Source organism: Lagenorhynchus albirostris, chromosome 13 (assembly GCF_949774975.1).
Source record: "Lagenorhynchus albirostris chromosome 13, mLagAlb1.1, whole genome shotgun sequence".
Classification (NCBI taxonomy): Eukaryota; Metazoa; Chordata; class Mammalia; order Artiodactyla; family Delphinidae; genus Lagenorhynchus; species Lagenorhynchus albirostris.
Window position 1 is genome coordinate 25,447,381 of NC_083107.1, and position 14,906 is coordinate 25,462,286.

The following is a 14,906-nucleotide window of genomic DNA, read 5'->3' on the forward strand; positions in this document are numbered from 1 at the left end:
CCCCCAAAAGACATATTATATAGATAATAATTATCCTAGTCTAGGATTAGGACTCTAGATTGGAAACTCATCAGAATACAGAGTAGCTGAGGTTTAGGGATTGGAGGAGGATTGGATGAGGCTCTCCATGTAAGCATGAGGAGTAAGAAAAGAATTTCTAAAAAGTAACCACCACAGTTAGAAAATTGAGCCTGATTAAGCCCAGACAGCAAGGGCCAGTTAGTTTCAGTGTGAAGACTTAAACACCTCAATAATAGGGCATCAGCTACACTACATAAGAGCACAGTGAATCATATGTTTTCTCAAGTTTTCATTTTTGATGCAGCAGATATCATTGACATTATAATTTCAGGTAAGCTGGTACCTTGACAATATCAATAGGGCCTGTGAGGAGAGGAAAAGAACCAAAATTAAATGATTAAATAGAGGTCTTCTCAATAGGGAGACACCAAACTGAGGGGAACTAAAGCAACTACAGAGGCAAGCCCCAGGGAGTACAACTAGTGGCCCTATACCATGTTCACAAAGTATGTTCTGGCAACTGTAGAAACCAAGAGGTCAAACCAGTGTTCCAGGCATGTCAGCAAGGTCCTGGATATTGTTATGGCTGACAGTGTTACTTAATTCAGGTCCCACTAGATTGTAGGGTTAAAGCCATTTCTAGTCTCCATCCCCTTTGAAACTTGGCCTAGGACCTGGGTGGCAGGGCCCGCAAATGGACCCATCAGTATAGTCAGCCACAGCTCCAAAGGGAACAGACTAAATTTTGTCTTCCCCTTTAGGGGTGGGAACTCAATGAGAAAAATGGGTACAGACTTCCTTCCATCCCCAAAGGGGAGGACACACATTGGTCCTTTCTTTCTGGGGATAGCCACTGGGTACTTAATCTCTCTCCCCCTCCCCCACATTTCAATCTAGGGCCTGGGATGCCTTTAACAACTTAACTTGATTTTACTGTCTTTCTTTTGTGTGTAAAATTTTCTTCCCAGGACCTCCATTCCACGCACTTTGTCCGAGACTAACAGTACCAATTACTCACTTCTTATCTATTTTCCCCAAGCACTATGTTAACTCCTTTCATTGCATCATCCCCTTTCACCTTCATAACAACAACATGGTGCAAGTACTATTATCATATGTCATTGAATCTAAGATGCTGTCCATTATAAGATACACCATTATTTTATATACCACTGAGAAAGAAAAACAATGCCAATTAAATGTGACACATTGCTTTTTTATCACTTAGAAATATTATTTTATTCTTACTGAGAGAGTTCTTTTAGATTAGAGTAGTAAGTAAGGGTTAAGAGTACCTGTCTGGTCGATGGTGATTGCAAGACATATATAGAGCTGTTAGTAAGTGAAAAAAAATGTGTCTTAAAATGAATAAATATAATATTATCCCTGTTTTACAGATGAGAAAACTGAGACAGAGAAATTAAACATTTCTGCACAGAAAATTAATATTCAAGCCAGAATTTGAAGCCAGGCAACTCCATATCCCATTCTTAACCCTTAGGATTAGAAATCTATATTTTATACATTTGACTACTCTCAGCCTAGAGGACATTCATCAAACTCAAGTCTATCACTTCCAGAGCCTGGGCCCTTACCTACTGTGCAACCTGCCTCATGTTGGGCAATTTTGAGCAAAGGGGCTGCCTCATGCTGGGCACATCTCTCATTAGGAGGGCTGGGGCCATCCAAAGCCAGGAGCTCCTACAGCCAGCCTTTCTTCTACTGTTGCATGGCATTTGCCCATGGTAGTGTTGAGAATTTCTCTGCTTTGCCCTCCCTTGTTCCATGGCTTTCAGCACCAGGGTCAGAGCCAGAATGTTTATCTCCATCTGCAATTATTTTTTGGAAACCACAGGTCTTAAGGATGGGTGGTAGAACTTAGATCCAGACTCTTGTGCTGAAGAGGTCTTCACTGGAATCCAGATGCTCAGGCATAAGTTGGAATGAGGTCCAGAGAAAGTAGGCCTCCTCTGGGGTGGGTGTGACCCACATGAGAGTTTAAACAAGCACAATAAAGACCATATCATAGTTATCCATTATTTACAAAACTGATGCATTGCCCCATATGTAGATTTCTGGAAATGTGGTTCCCCACAAAAAAATAAAACAAAACAAAAACACTGAGCTCTCCTATTATAGAATCTTTTGAGGACTGCTCCTCAGATATCCACTTTGACTGCTCCTTACAAGGTTCTCCACCCAACACCACCTGCTTCTGTAGCTGCCTCGGGCCCTTCACCCACTCTCTAGGTGCTTCCCTCAGAGGCATCTTTCTCACAGTGCATAGTCTACCTCAGCTGAGTGTCTTTTCCCATATCTTGGGTTTGGGGGTCTGCCACCTCTGCACCTGAGTCTGAGTGGTGAGAAGCATACCTGGTTCTAGACTCTAGCCCTGGTAAAACGTTTTTCCCAGCTTTGGAACATTGCTGAGACTACAACTCCAGTAGTTCTCATCCCTGGCTACAGTAAGAATCACATGAGGGGCATGTGGGATCTTCCTGGACTGGGGCACGAACCCGCGTCCCCTCCATCGGCAGACGGACTCTCAACCACTGCGCCACCAGGGAAGCCTGAGGAACTTTTTAAAATACCAATATCAGCTCCATCCCCAGAGATCCCAATTTCATTGGTGTGAGGTAGGGGCCAGACATCAGTACCATTTGCGAGTTCACTAGGTGATTCTTACTACAACCAGAGTTGAGAACCTAAGCCAGATGAGCACAGCCATCTAGTCCTAAAGCCCTGGGACCCAATAATGGAGCAGTCAGGCACAGAGGAAACGAGGGGAAGCTGAAGTCCTAGGCAAAGTCCCTCCTGCACTTCCTGGGCTCTAGGACACACCTGGCCAAGAGCTGTCTCACCCAGAACTGATGTCTAGGTCTGATTGCTAGGCCCAGGAGGGCCAGCTAGATCTGACATCTATTCTGGCATCCTATTTTTTCTACATTATTTCTACTTTCATTTTTACCTCATGTTGCAGTTACTACAGTCATTTCATAAATCACTGACATCAACTACTAGCCTTCTCACAAGTGTGCAGCACTCATACATTCATAGTTTGTTAACAGTATTTAAACCCAATATACATTTTATTTAAAACCTTCATAATATCAAGGATTCAAATCTAGTGCAACAGAACATTGTACACTGTGACATGTGAATGTACCTGCTGGAGCAAAAGTTTAATACAGAAGCAGATGAATAACCCATACACAGTTAGTTGAAGCCCCCTCAGAACTGTTGTCTGGCACTGCAATCATGTTCCAAGGCCCAGAAGATTCTATTCACTTGGGGAATTAAAAAATAAACTATTTCAGGAAGTTATTCCTCTCCCTCCCTCGAATGTCCCTAGAAGAGCTCACAGAGAAGCAGTAGCTGTCAGCTGACTGCCTGACTTCTGCTTTCCTGTTCTTCCTTCATCTGACCTGCAGTCTTGCCAAAGCTTAGCCACAGGGAAGCAGGAGGGGCAAAATTTCCTTCTGTGATTGCCAAAAGGCCCTGCATATTTCAGTGTTAGCCGCCTCCTCCGCAGAGGACACACGTTCCTCTCAGACTCGATCACAAGCCAGATCTCTCACTATGAGACAACTGCTCAGCCAGCCCAGAAGTAAAATAAGAAAAAGATCATGCCACAACCAGAAAATAAGTTACCTGTTGTGTAGAGCAATACTGTTCCAGACTTGCTCTCCCTTCCCAAACCAACTGTACTTTCCTCTGTCACTCCCTGGCCTCCTCCCAGCCCTACTTGCTGGGTGGAGGTGGAATTGGGTGGCAGATGTTCTCTCTTAACTGTATAACCTGAAGTAACCTGTGAAAAACAATCCCTCCCCCAATGCCGTTTTTGTCGTAGTGTGCCTGAAATGTGATCTCCAAGAGCGACTTCTCAGCCCATCCCTGCTCCCTGGAACAGCTGATGGCTCCTTGAGAATGGATGACCCCAAAGGAGACTTCAGCACCCTCTACCAGATGGTTTCCCAGTCATCAGCCTCTCGTTACAAGCTCCGGGTGATCAAGTATGGCCCAAGAGAACCTCTCCCATCCATGCAAATATTTATTCTTATTGGTTTCACAGCTAGGAAGAACAGAGGTAAAGGGCATCCCCAAGTGTCAGGCAGCAGAGAGTCAGTTCCAAAGCAGCAACTACAGGTATGAGCATAAAAGAGTAAGGTCAGGCTACTCAGTATGTGGAGATGAATGAGGAGATTGTGGAAGATGTGCCTCAGTAGGGTATTCTGAAGTCTGGATGAGGACTGGATATCCATATAGTCTCTGAGAATGCAGAGGAAAAAAAAAAAAGATCAGCAGAATGATGTTTATCCATTCAGTAAATGTTTATTGAATACCATCGTGACAGAGATCTGACCTTCAAGGAGCAAGTGACACAGAGGATCTACTCCACCTTCCCATTTCTTTAAGTACTAGAATTCCTGTTTCCAGAAGAATCAGTTCCAGGGTGGAATTAGCAATGATGGCAAAGACCATTTTTACTGCTTCCTAGTTCCTATCACAGTAGCCATGTACAGTTATCTGAGTAAGCTTGTCCATGGATTTGTGACCATGGATACTGCTGGGGAACCTTCTTAAACGTACCCTCTTCTTAAATGTGTCTTCTGTCAGCACCTTGCCACAGAAGAACTAGGCCTGGGATGCAGATTTTTAGTGTACTCTTGTGTAATGTGGTCGCTGCAGCAGGAATGAATGGGACAGAATGAGCTCAGGAGAGGAAATATCCATCAGTCTTGAGGCCTCATGATGGCTGCTCCATTCATTGATTAACAGGCTTTGAGACTCTGCTGTGTGCAACATACCCTGATAGGTGCTAGCCATACTAAGGTGAATAATTCACAGGCCCTAACCTAAAGGATTTCACAATAGGGTCTTATACTTAAGCTAAATTTAAGTGGATCTGCGTCAAGGCTCTGGATATCTCTGAGGGGATTTTCACTGCCATTGTCTCTTCCCAGGGCTCTAAAATCCAGTGGGGTCTGTGAATCATTGACATATGGACTCCCCTTCATCCTCAGACCCACAAGCTGTTGGCAGCTGGAATGGGATGAGCTGGAAACAAATCAGCAGCATTTCCATGCTTTGTGTCACAGCCTACTGGTGAGTACCCATGTCACCCAGTGAAGAAGAGGAAGAGTGTTAAAGTACCCAACACAGAGAAGCAGCTAATTAATCCTACCCTGATCCCAAACCTGTCCCCGTCTTCCAGAGCACAGGGGAAAACTGGACATACTCTGAAATGTGGATTAAATATGACTTGCCTTTGTTGGTTTCACACTATAGAGAATAATTCCTGAACTCAGTTATATGACACTAAACCTGAAAATCCCTGATTTTGTACATTTAAATGGCAACAGGGAATTTTCCTTAAGTAACTATATTTTAAACCCTATTTTCTTCCTGTCACTGTGCTGGACATTATGGTTTATTTCAATGAAGAGCACTTAGTCTGTGCCAGACATTGTGCTAAACCCTAGATATTCAGTCTATTATGATAGACATTATCTATGGTCTCAAGAAACTTTCTAATGAAAGAGACAGAATTAAATATGTATATTCTTAATTGTGAGAATTTTATGAGGGAAAATAAGAGGTTGCTGTAAGAGAGCCTCTCTGTGAAAGCGACAATTAAACTGAGATCTGCCACGTGAATGGGAATTAGCTAGGTGAAGGGTGGCAGGAAGAGCATTCCAGGTGCAGGGAAAGGCATGTGCAAAGACCCAAAGGCCGGAAAGAGCTGATCCTCAAATCAAGAGTGGAATGACCATTGTGACTGAAACAAAAAGAGCAAAGACCAAGAGAGCCAAAAGGTGAGGAGCCAAACGTGAGCAGGGGTCAAATCATACAAAGATTTGTAGTCCAAAAATGACGTGGGACTTTACATACAAAAAGAAATCATTAGAAATGACATCATCTATTTAAGTTTTTAAACAATTAATTGTGCCAAAATTTGGAAATGAACTTTCAGAAGAAAAATGAAAACAAGAAAATGAGGTAGGAGGGCACTGCAGTAGTCTAGGCAAGAGATGATTGTGGCTTGGACTTGGATGTTGGAAGTCAAGATGAGAAAAGTAAACCAATTAAAGAAGTATTTTAGAGAAAGAGAGCATGTGAAGGATTGGATGTAGGGAGTGAGGAATAGCGAAGTATCAAATAACTGCCTGGTTTCTGATTTACCATTTCCTGAAATGAAAAAACTAAAAGAGCATATACATGAAACAGTAATACAACACCTAGAAAGCAAAATAAAACAATTGCAAATACAATTCAAGGATGTGTATAACTGCTAAGTGGATATAGAATAGCAGTTTGACCCAGTAGGATATGAGAGATCAAGACAGCACAGTAATGTGTCCCTTTCACTATCAGAAGCACACTTCTTTTTTCCTGTTTCAAAGCCCACACTCCCCTTTAGGTCCACCCACTGAGTTCCTGTTTTCTATCTGAAGAACACCCATCTCCTGTCTTTGCAGAGCAGAGACAACAGATACCTCCTAACTGTTAAAGCCCAAGAGCTCCATTTACTATACTCTACCCAATTCCTCAGGATCTTGGAGACCTACTTGGGAGAAATTGCTCTCATGGGGCTTCAGTACATTCTTTTTTTTTTTTTTTTTTTTTTTTGCGGTACACGGGCCTCTCATCCCATTGCGGAGCACAGGCTCCGGACGCGCAGGCTCAGCGGCCATGGCCCACGGGCCCAGCTGCTCCGTGGCATGCGGGATCCTCCCGGACTGAGGCACGAACCCGCGTCCCCTGCATCGGCAGGCAGACTCTCAACCACTGCGCCACCAGGGAAGCCCAGTGCATTCTTATAGTACATGATATTTTAAACAGACAGTTGCATTTTAATACACTGCTAGAGGGAGTGTAAGTTTTCTGGAAAGTGGTACCCTTCAACACTTCAATTCCACTACTGGGAATATAGCCCAAGAAAACAATGAGAAAAGGGAGCAAAGATATAGGCACCAGCATGTTTATCTCAGTGTTATTTACAATGGTAAGAAACTGGAAACAATTTAAATGTCCTAAATAGAGGAATGGTTAAATTGAAATAGGGGGAAAGTTAGAGGAACAATAATTCAGCCAAACAATGAACCATAATAGTTTACAGTATGTACTATAAACTATTATGGCTATATATTATGTAGCCATAATAGTTTATAGTAAGGATGGGAAAGAGTATTCTGTTCCATCCTGGCTTGTATTATATGAGATCAGAGTCTCTCTGTCTCTGAACTTGGGGTTTGAGAATCTGTATTTATTTATTTATTCAACAAAAATTTATTGAGCACTACAGGCCAGGTACAGCTGTAGGGGCCAAAGAGACCTCTTCTTTACCACTCCTCTCTCATGGAAACTCACGAGTATGTGGTTGACCCATGTCTAATAAGATACCCATTTTCAGTAGCACTTACTAAGAGCTGGTCACTTAACCAAGTGCTTTGCATACTTTACCTCATTTAATTCTCACAATAATTCTGTGAGATAGATTGTTGTCCCCATTTTTACAGATGGAGAAGACTGAAGTCTAAAGAGATCAAGTGACTTACCAGTGGTCACACAGCCACTGAAGTGGCCAAGTCAGAATGTAGTTGAATGTAGTTCTGTTGACTGTATATCTCATACTTTTAACTCCTTGGCTAAATTCCTACTCCAGGTGTAGCCAGATAAACACAGATCACAGCACTGAGGCTAATTCTTCTCCCTTAGCACCCCAAGCTTCTGTACACCACTGGACTTGAATTCACTTAAACTAGTACTAGGTACTTGTAGTAGCTCCTTACCCATCTTGTGCTTCTTGTGTTTCACCTCAACCAGATCAAAGACCACTCTCCTTTCCTAGAAAAGGAAGAAGCAAAATCGTGTTTGAATGGCTCTTCCTTCTTGCTTCCCACTTGACATCTCCAAGCAGCAAAAAGCCTGAAAGGTGGTGTCTTATGGAGGGAAGAATTCTTCACAAGCTTCAGTTCATTCATTCAACAACAAATATTTTTGGAGTCCCTACTATGTGATAAGACTTATTTAGTGTTTTAACCTTCCAGATCCTATTTTTACAAGTTTTCAGCACTTCTTTAAGTCCATCCTTGGTTTTATATTCTTTCTTACACCTCTTTCACATGTTCTGTGAAAATCTGATGTAATCAGTTGACTCTTGACTTCTGTTTCTCATTGTCCTGTTTCCCCTCCAGCTAACTTCTCATTCTAACTTCTGTCTTTCTGTTAATAGCAGCACCACCATTGTCTACTCACCCAGGCTTGTAACCTCAGTCACTTTCAGCCTTCTCTCCTTTTACGCCCACTTCGTTACTAAGTCATATCAAATTTTTTCTCATAAGTTGTAACTGTCCTTTCCTTCCCATTCCTGCTGCTTGCTCTCACCAAGACTTCTTCAGAAACTCCTAATTAGCTTCCTTACCTCCAATCTCTCCCTCTTCTAATTTGCCCTGTTCATTAGACCAGATTAATCTTCTTGAAGCATTACCCTATCACATGTTGTTCACCCAGTGACTTAAGTCTTGCCCGCTCTAACCCCATAGCATCTACTGTATGTATTTTTTCCGCTCTTTCCTTTAATTTATATTTCCCTCATTTTCCCTCTTTCCTTTAATATTGCAATAATCTCTTAACTTGTCTCAATGCTTTTAGTGTTTCCCCTTCCCAATCCATTTTCCAGTCTGCAACCAGATTAATATTCTTGAAACACAGCACTCTTCAGTTTAAAGCTATTTTGTGGCTTACTATTAATCATACTTAAAGTGGATATTCCTTAGGCAGGTATTCAGACTCCATCCTTGTCTCCCATTATTCCCCTTCCTGTATCATACAGTGCAACCAAATTAATACACAAACTTTAAATTGCCCTACCTTTGAACTTTTTTTCATGTTGTCCCTTCTCCTATCTCCATCTGTTCAAATCCTACCTCATTCTGAAGGACCCAGCTCACATGGTGCTTCTGCAATGAGGCCTTTCTGGATGCCTATATTTATCACTAGAGCTTTGTGTGTTCTGTTTCTTTTTGGAGACAAGCATATTTCAATTAGTTTTTAAATATATGATCCTATGATTTTGGTTAAAGTCTATGATATAAATTTGCCTACACAGAATCCAGGAAAACGTGGTTGCCTTTTCCTGAAATTTCTACCACTTCCCCATTTTACCAACTAATTCCTCAGGCTTAGTCAAATTTAGGTTTAGAGTAGAAACTGTCCCTTTGTTATCTCTCTTTGTTGGGAGTCAAGGCCAGGCAGTTTTCTAATCTGTTGTGGTAAAGTATAATTCGTATTGTCTGAGAAAAGCATGGGCTTTGGGCTCAGATGGTCCTAGGTTCCTGACAGCTTCATTATTTCCCAATTGTGTGAAGTTAGGCCATATACTTAACCTCTCTAAGCCTCAGTGTCTTTATCTATTTGTAACCCTAACAAATCTAGTGGTCCCATGTGGTTTTGTCTCTATATAAATGGCATGTAAAGAAGCACTGCCCAGAGGACAAAAAGCAATTTTAAAATTAACTTATGTGTGCTTTCCAAGAATGCCAAAGAGGAAATAGTTCATTACCCACAATGACATTTTTCAAATTTTCTTCCTCTACTCCTCGATCATATCTAACCTGGAGATGTTCCAAGAGCCTTTCACACACACGCACACCCAAAAACTAAAACTCTGTCTGTATCCCCAGTCCTTGTTCCTCTATCTTCTTCCTCTCTCAGCTATATATATATATATATATATATTCTATAGATTGACTTAGCCTCTCTGACATAATCCCCTCCCTCTTAGGTCCTGTCTCTCTCCACCTATTTAAAATATCCAGCAATAGAACCCACACAGCTTCTCCTTTCATGAGTAGAAGTGGAGTGGGAGAGAAGGAAAAAAAGGGAGAAGGTGCATGACAAACATATTAGTGACCCTTGTCCCTTTCACATATAAAACAGATATACCTCACGTAAAATATACCTCACGTTGTCTTTAAGATGATTAAGTAATATTACATGTGTAAAGCACGTAGCATACATCTGGCATATGATTTGTACATAATGGTTGGTTAGTAGTTCTACAAATTCCATTTGTTTATTTTTTATGGATTCTAATTCTCTGGAGAAATTCTCCGTATTTTCACCTATTTTCGTGAACAAACTAATCATAGTTATTTTAAGGTACTTTGCTAACCTCAGGACTTGGATCACCTGTGGCCTTGTTTCTATTGTCTCTGTCTTCATTTGCTTTTCAGACATGTGGTCCTGTCTTTTGATGAACCCAGTAATATTTTGGTGAAAGATACTCATTGTGTCTAAATAAATTGTAGAGGCTCCAGTTGGTGTTGGCCTCTTCTGAGAGGGTTCATCCTGCCCTGCACTAAGCAGATAGAGTGTTGGCAAATCATCCTTTTCCACTCAGGAGCTATGCTGAGTCGAGGTTGGACTGCAGTCCTGCTAAGGCTCAACCTACCCCTGGTTTGCTCTTTGCCCTCTAGGATTTTCCACTGAAAACCTGGTCTATAATGTGTATCCCCTCCCCTTGGACGATCCCAACTCTAATCAGTCTTTCCCAAGTCTGCTAAAATGCTCTACTTCTAGAGGTTTTCTCCTTGGGTGTTTTTGTCCTCTGCTCCATGCAGCCCCAGTATTTGGCAAATGTGCTGAGTAAGAAGTTGGCTTGAGCACCTATCTTACCCCATCCAAGTCTCCACCAGAAAGTTCTGGTAGTTTCTCTGTTCCCTTACAAGTGCCTCAGGAGGTACAAATCCTAGATTCTCACCTCCCACCCCCACTCCCTCCAACTCAGAATAAACATATGCCCTCAGGATAAAAGCAATTGCAAGACCTCCCTCACCTCTCTGAATTCTTCCTTCTCCAGAGACGGAGCCATCTCTCAGTTTTATTGTTTCAGCACCTTCTCACTGCCTTCAGACAAATGGTTTCTGTATATTTTTCAGCTTTGCTAGTTATTCTAGGCAGGAAAACCAGTCTGCCTCTGGCCATTCCAACCCACTCAAATGTAGAGGTTGATGGTTATTAAATGTTCATTTATTCCCTTTTGCATCCTTTATCTGGCTAGACGGCCTATAATACATTTTTCTGGTTTACCCTCAGTTAGTTGGCTGGTTCCACCATGTTCTCATTTTCAGGTTCCTGGGTTTTCTTACAAGTATGTATAAGCATAGCTTCTGGCAAAAATGGGTGGTTTGCATTTTTATGATCTTATCTAATCTTGGCTCTATTATCACCCTACCCTTATTTTTCCTTTGCCTAATCCCCCTAATTGTTTATTTTATATTTTTTTTGTTGCCTTTTTCTAAACTTGGATAACTACTTTGTGGAATGTGGTAGGGAATTATATATATAATTTTTCTAAGTATTTATTAGATGAATTTATTCATCACCAGGAAAACATCATTTCAATTACCAAATCCTACTACATAGTCCCAGTTATGTAGCTAGTGACTCACTTTTCACATCCTCATTTCTCTTACAAAGTCATGTCTGTCTGAACTAGGAAAAGAAATGAAAATACCACCTAGATCTTTCAGTTTCATACTTAAAATGTCAGAGTTTCTGGAGACACGTTCCAGAGTTTTACGGGCCATGTCTGCCCTAATTGGACACAGAAGTGACAGGATTCAAGCCAAGATATGCCCAGCAGGAGTCTAAGTACATAGGCAATGACCTGGTTGGGCTGTAAATGGGTGGGGAAATGGAAATTCCTTGGTTATATTAGGCGAAGAGTCAAGAGCAAGAATCCAAGCTGAGAGTGGGGTGATGGCAGGTCAGGAGCCATTTTTTTAAAATAAATTTATTTATTTATTTATTTATGGCTGCATTGGGTCTTAGTTGCATGCGGGCTTTCTCTAGTTGCGGTGAGTGGGGGCTACTCTTCGTTGCGGTGCGTAGGCTTCTCATTGCAGTTGCTTCTCTTTGCAGTTGCTTCTCTTGTTGCGGAGCACAGGCTCTAGGCATGTGGGCTTCAGTAGTTGCAGCATGCAGGCTCAGTAGTTGTGGCTCACAGGCTCTAGAGCACAGGCTCAGTAGTTGTAGAGCACAGGCTTAGTTGCTCTGCAGCATGTGATATCTTCCTAGACCAGGGGTTGAACCCGTGTCCCCTGCATTGGCAGGCGGATTCTTAACCACTGTGCCACCAGGGAAGTCCCAGGAGCTATTTTTTAAAAAGTGATCAGAATGAAGTTAGCATATACAGCCTCCAGGGGATACAGACAGGGGCTAGAATAGCAGGATAGCACGACGTCAGTGGGCTTCTTGTGACCCAGCCTTGTCTGTTTCTCTTGCTTCATCTTTCACCATGCCCCTTCTATGATTCACTCCAGCCACACTAATAAATTACTAAATGTTCCTCAAAGATGCTAAACTGCTTCACACAGCCACACCCTTTTTCATGCTGAGCCCTTCCCCTTGCCTCTATGAACCTGACAAATTTTTAATTTTTTTTCCAGATTCTGCTTAAATACTTTCACTCTGAAGCTTTTCCTGCCCCCCACCATAGCCTGCCCCCACTCATCCTTTTTGACCCTTCCCCACCCATGTACCTATTGCCACATCTATTTTGAACTTCACAGAACTGATAAATGGTAGGAATATGCACCTTGGCTCTCTGATGTGAGAAATGTCACATTACTATATTTTTCTAAATCAAATTTTAAAAATATTAGTCCCCAAGTGCTAGGATGCTGACACACTCAATATCTTTATGAGTGCCTCTCCCCTTCCCTACAGTCATCCTCATAATCCTAGGGGGGCTAACAGTCCAGAAAATGTGGAAAATGCCCCTTTGGTCTTCAATACACCTCCAGTATTGTTGAATAGAAGTGACAAGGGCAGACATCTTTGTCTTGCTCCTAATCTTAGGGACAAGGCACCCAGTCTTTCACCACTACTTATGATGTTAGCTGTAGGTTTTTTGTAGAGGCCTTTGTTAGGGTGAAGAAGTTCCATCCTGTTGAACGTTTTTATCATGAATTTTATCAAATGCTTTTTCTGCATCTATTGAGATGATTATGTAGTTTCGTCCATTAGTCTATTAACATGATATATTATTACATTGTTTGATTTTTGGATATGAAGCTAACCTTGTATTCCTAGAATAAATCCCTCTTGTTATGTATAATCCTTTTTATATATTACTGGATTTGGTTGGCTGGTATGTTGTTGAGGATTTTTGCATCTATATTCATAAGGGAGATTTGTCTGTAATTTTCTTGTGATGTCTTTTTCTAGTTTTAGTATCAGGGTAATACTAGCCTTATAGATGAGTTGCAAAGTGTTCCTTTATCTTCTGTTTTTTTGGAAGAATTTCTGAAGGATTAGTGTTATTTCTTTAAAGGTTTGGTACAATTCACCAGTGAAGCCATCTGGGCCTTGACATTTTTGTGGAAAATTTTCTGATTGCTAATTCTATGTCTTTACTTGTTATAGGTTGTACAAAAAAGTTAATATAGCAGACCTGAAATTCCTTTCCTTAGAAAGTCCTGCTTGCAAGATTGACCCTTGGCTGGCATCTGGGAACTTGGATTTAGGGAGTGTTTCCACCATCCCCTAAATAATAAGAGTGGCTTACTGTGCCTAAACTGTGCAAAAGTATATGCTGACATCTGCTTTCCTTCTAGGAGTCTAGAATTTTGGTATGTGCTAGGTACAGAGTGCCTATGTGACCAGCCTCCAAAAAAATGTTGGACACTGACTCTCTAATGACTTCTCCTGGTAGGCAACATTTTACACATGTTGTCACAATTCAACACTAGAGGAATTAAGTACATTCTGTGTGACTCCATAGGTAGAGGACTTTTAAAAGCTTGCACCTTGTTTCCTCTGGACTTCATCCCATGAGATTTTCTCCATGCTGATTTTCCTTTGTAGTCTCTGGATGTAATAAGTAATATTTATGAGTATGACTATATGCTAAGTCCTGTGAGTCTTCTTAATGAATCACTGAACCTGGAAGTGGTCTTGGGGACCCCTGACACAGATTTATTCAGATTTTCTATTTCCTTTTGAGTCAATCTCAGCAGTTTGTGTCTTTCTAGGAATCTGTCCTTTTCATCTAGGTTATCTAATTTGTTGTCATATAATTGTTTACAATATTGTCTTGTAATCCTTTTCATTTCTGTAAGGTGAGTAGTGATGCCACCTCTTTTTTTATTTTAGTAACTAAGATATTTTCTCTTTTTTCCATTGATCAATCTAGCTAACAAATTTTGTTTGTTTGTTTGTTTTTGTTTTGTTTTGTTTTGATCTTTTCAAAGAATCAACTTTGGTTCCATGATTTTCTCTTTTGTTTTTATATTCTCTATTTCATTTCTTTCTACTCCCGTATTTTTTAATTTCCTTCCTTCTACTTGCTTTAGGTTTGGTTTGGTCTTCTCTTTCTAGTTTCTTAAGGTGGAAGGTTTAGTTATTGATTTGAGATCTTTCTTCTTTTTATTTTAATAGAGGAGTTTTCAGCTATAAATGTCCCTCTAAGCACTGCTTTAGCTGTATTTCATAAGTTTTGGTATGTTGTGTTTTTACCTAAACTCATATCAAATTATTTTCTAATTTCCCCGGTGATTTCTTCTTTGATCCACTGATTACTTAGGAGTATGTTATTTAATTTTCACATACTTATGAATTCCCCAAATTTCTTTTCATTATTGATTTCTAATTGCATTCCACCGTGGTCAGAGAAGATACTTTGGATGATATGATTTTTTTTAAAGTTCTTCAGATACAATCCAGTATCTTTTTTTTTAAATTTTATTTATTTAGTTAGTTTGGGCTGTGTTGGGTCTTCGTTGTGGTACTTGGGCTTCTCATTAAGGTGGCTTCTCTTGGTGTGGAGCTCGGGCTCTAGGTGCACGAGCTCAGTTAGTTGTGGCACGTGGGCTCAG

At 41.0% G+C, this 14,906-nt stretch overlaps 1 protein-coding gene across 1 annotated transcript in view; it reads left to right on the top strand.

Annotated features, from left to right (window-relative positions):
• The window catches only part of M1AP (meiosis 1 associated protein), a 56,866-nt gene extending 51,715 nt beyond the window's left edge, over nucleotides 1-5,151 (top strand). Inside the window, exons 5-6 of the mRNA XM_060169423.1 lie at nucleotides 3,872-4,034; nucleotides 4,986-5,151. Coding sequence (XP_060025406.1) covers nucleotides 3,872-4,034; nucleotides 4,986-5,151 — 329 coding nt within the window. The remainder of the gene's footprint in view (nucleotides 1-3,871; nucleotides 4,035-4,985) is intronic.
• Nucleotides 5,152-14,906: the final 9,755 nt, after the last annotated feature.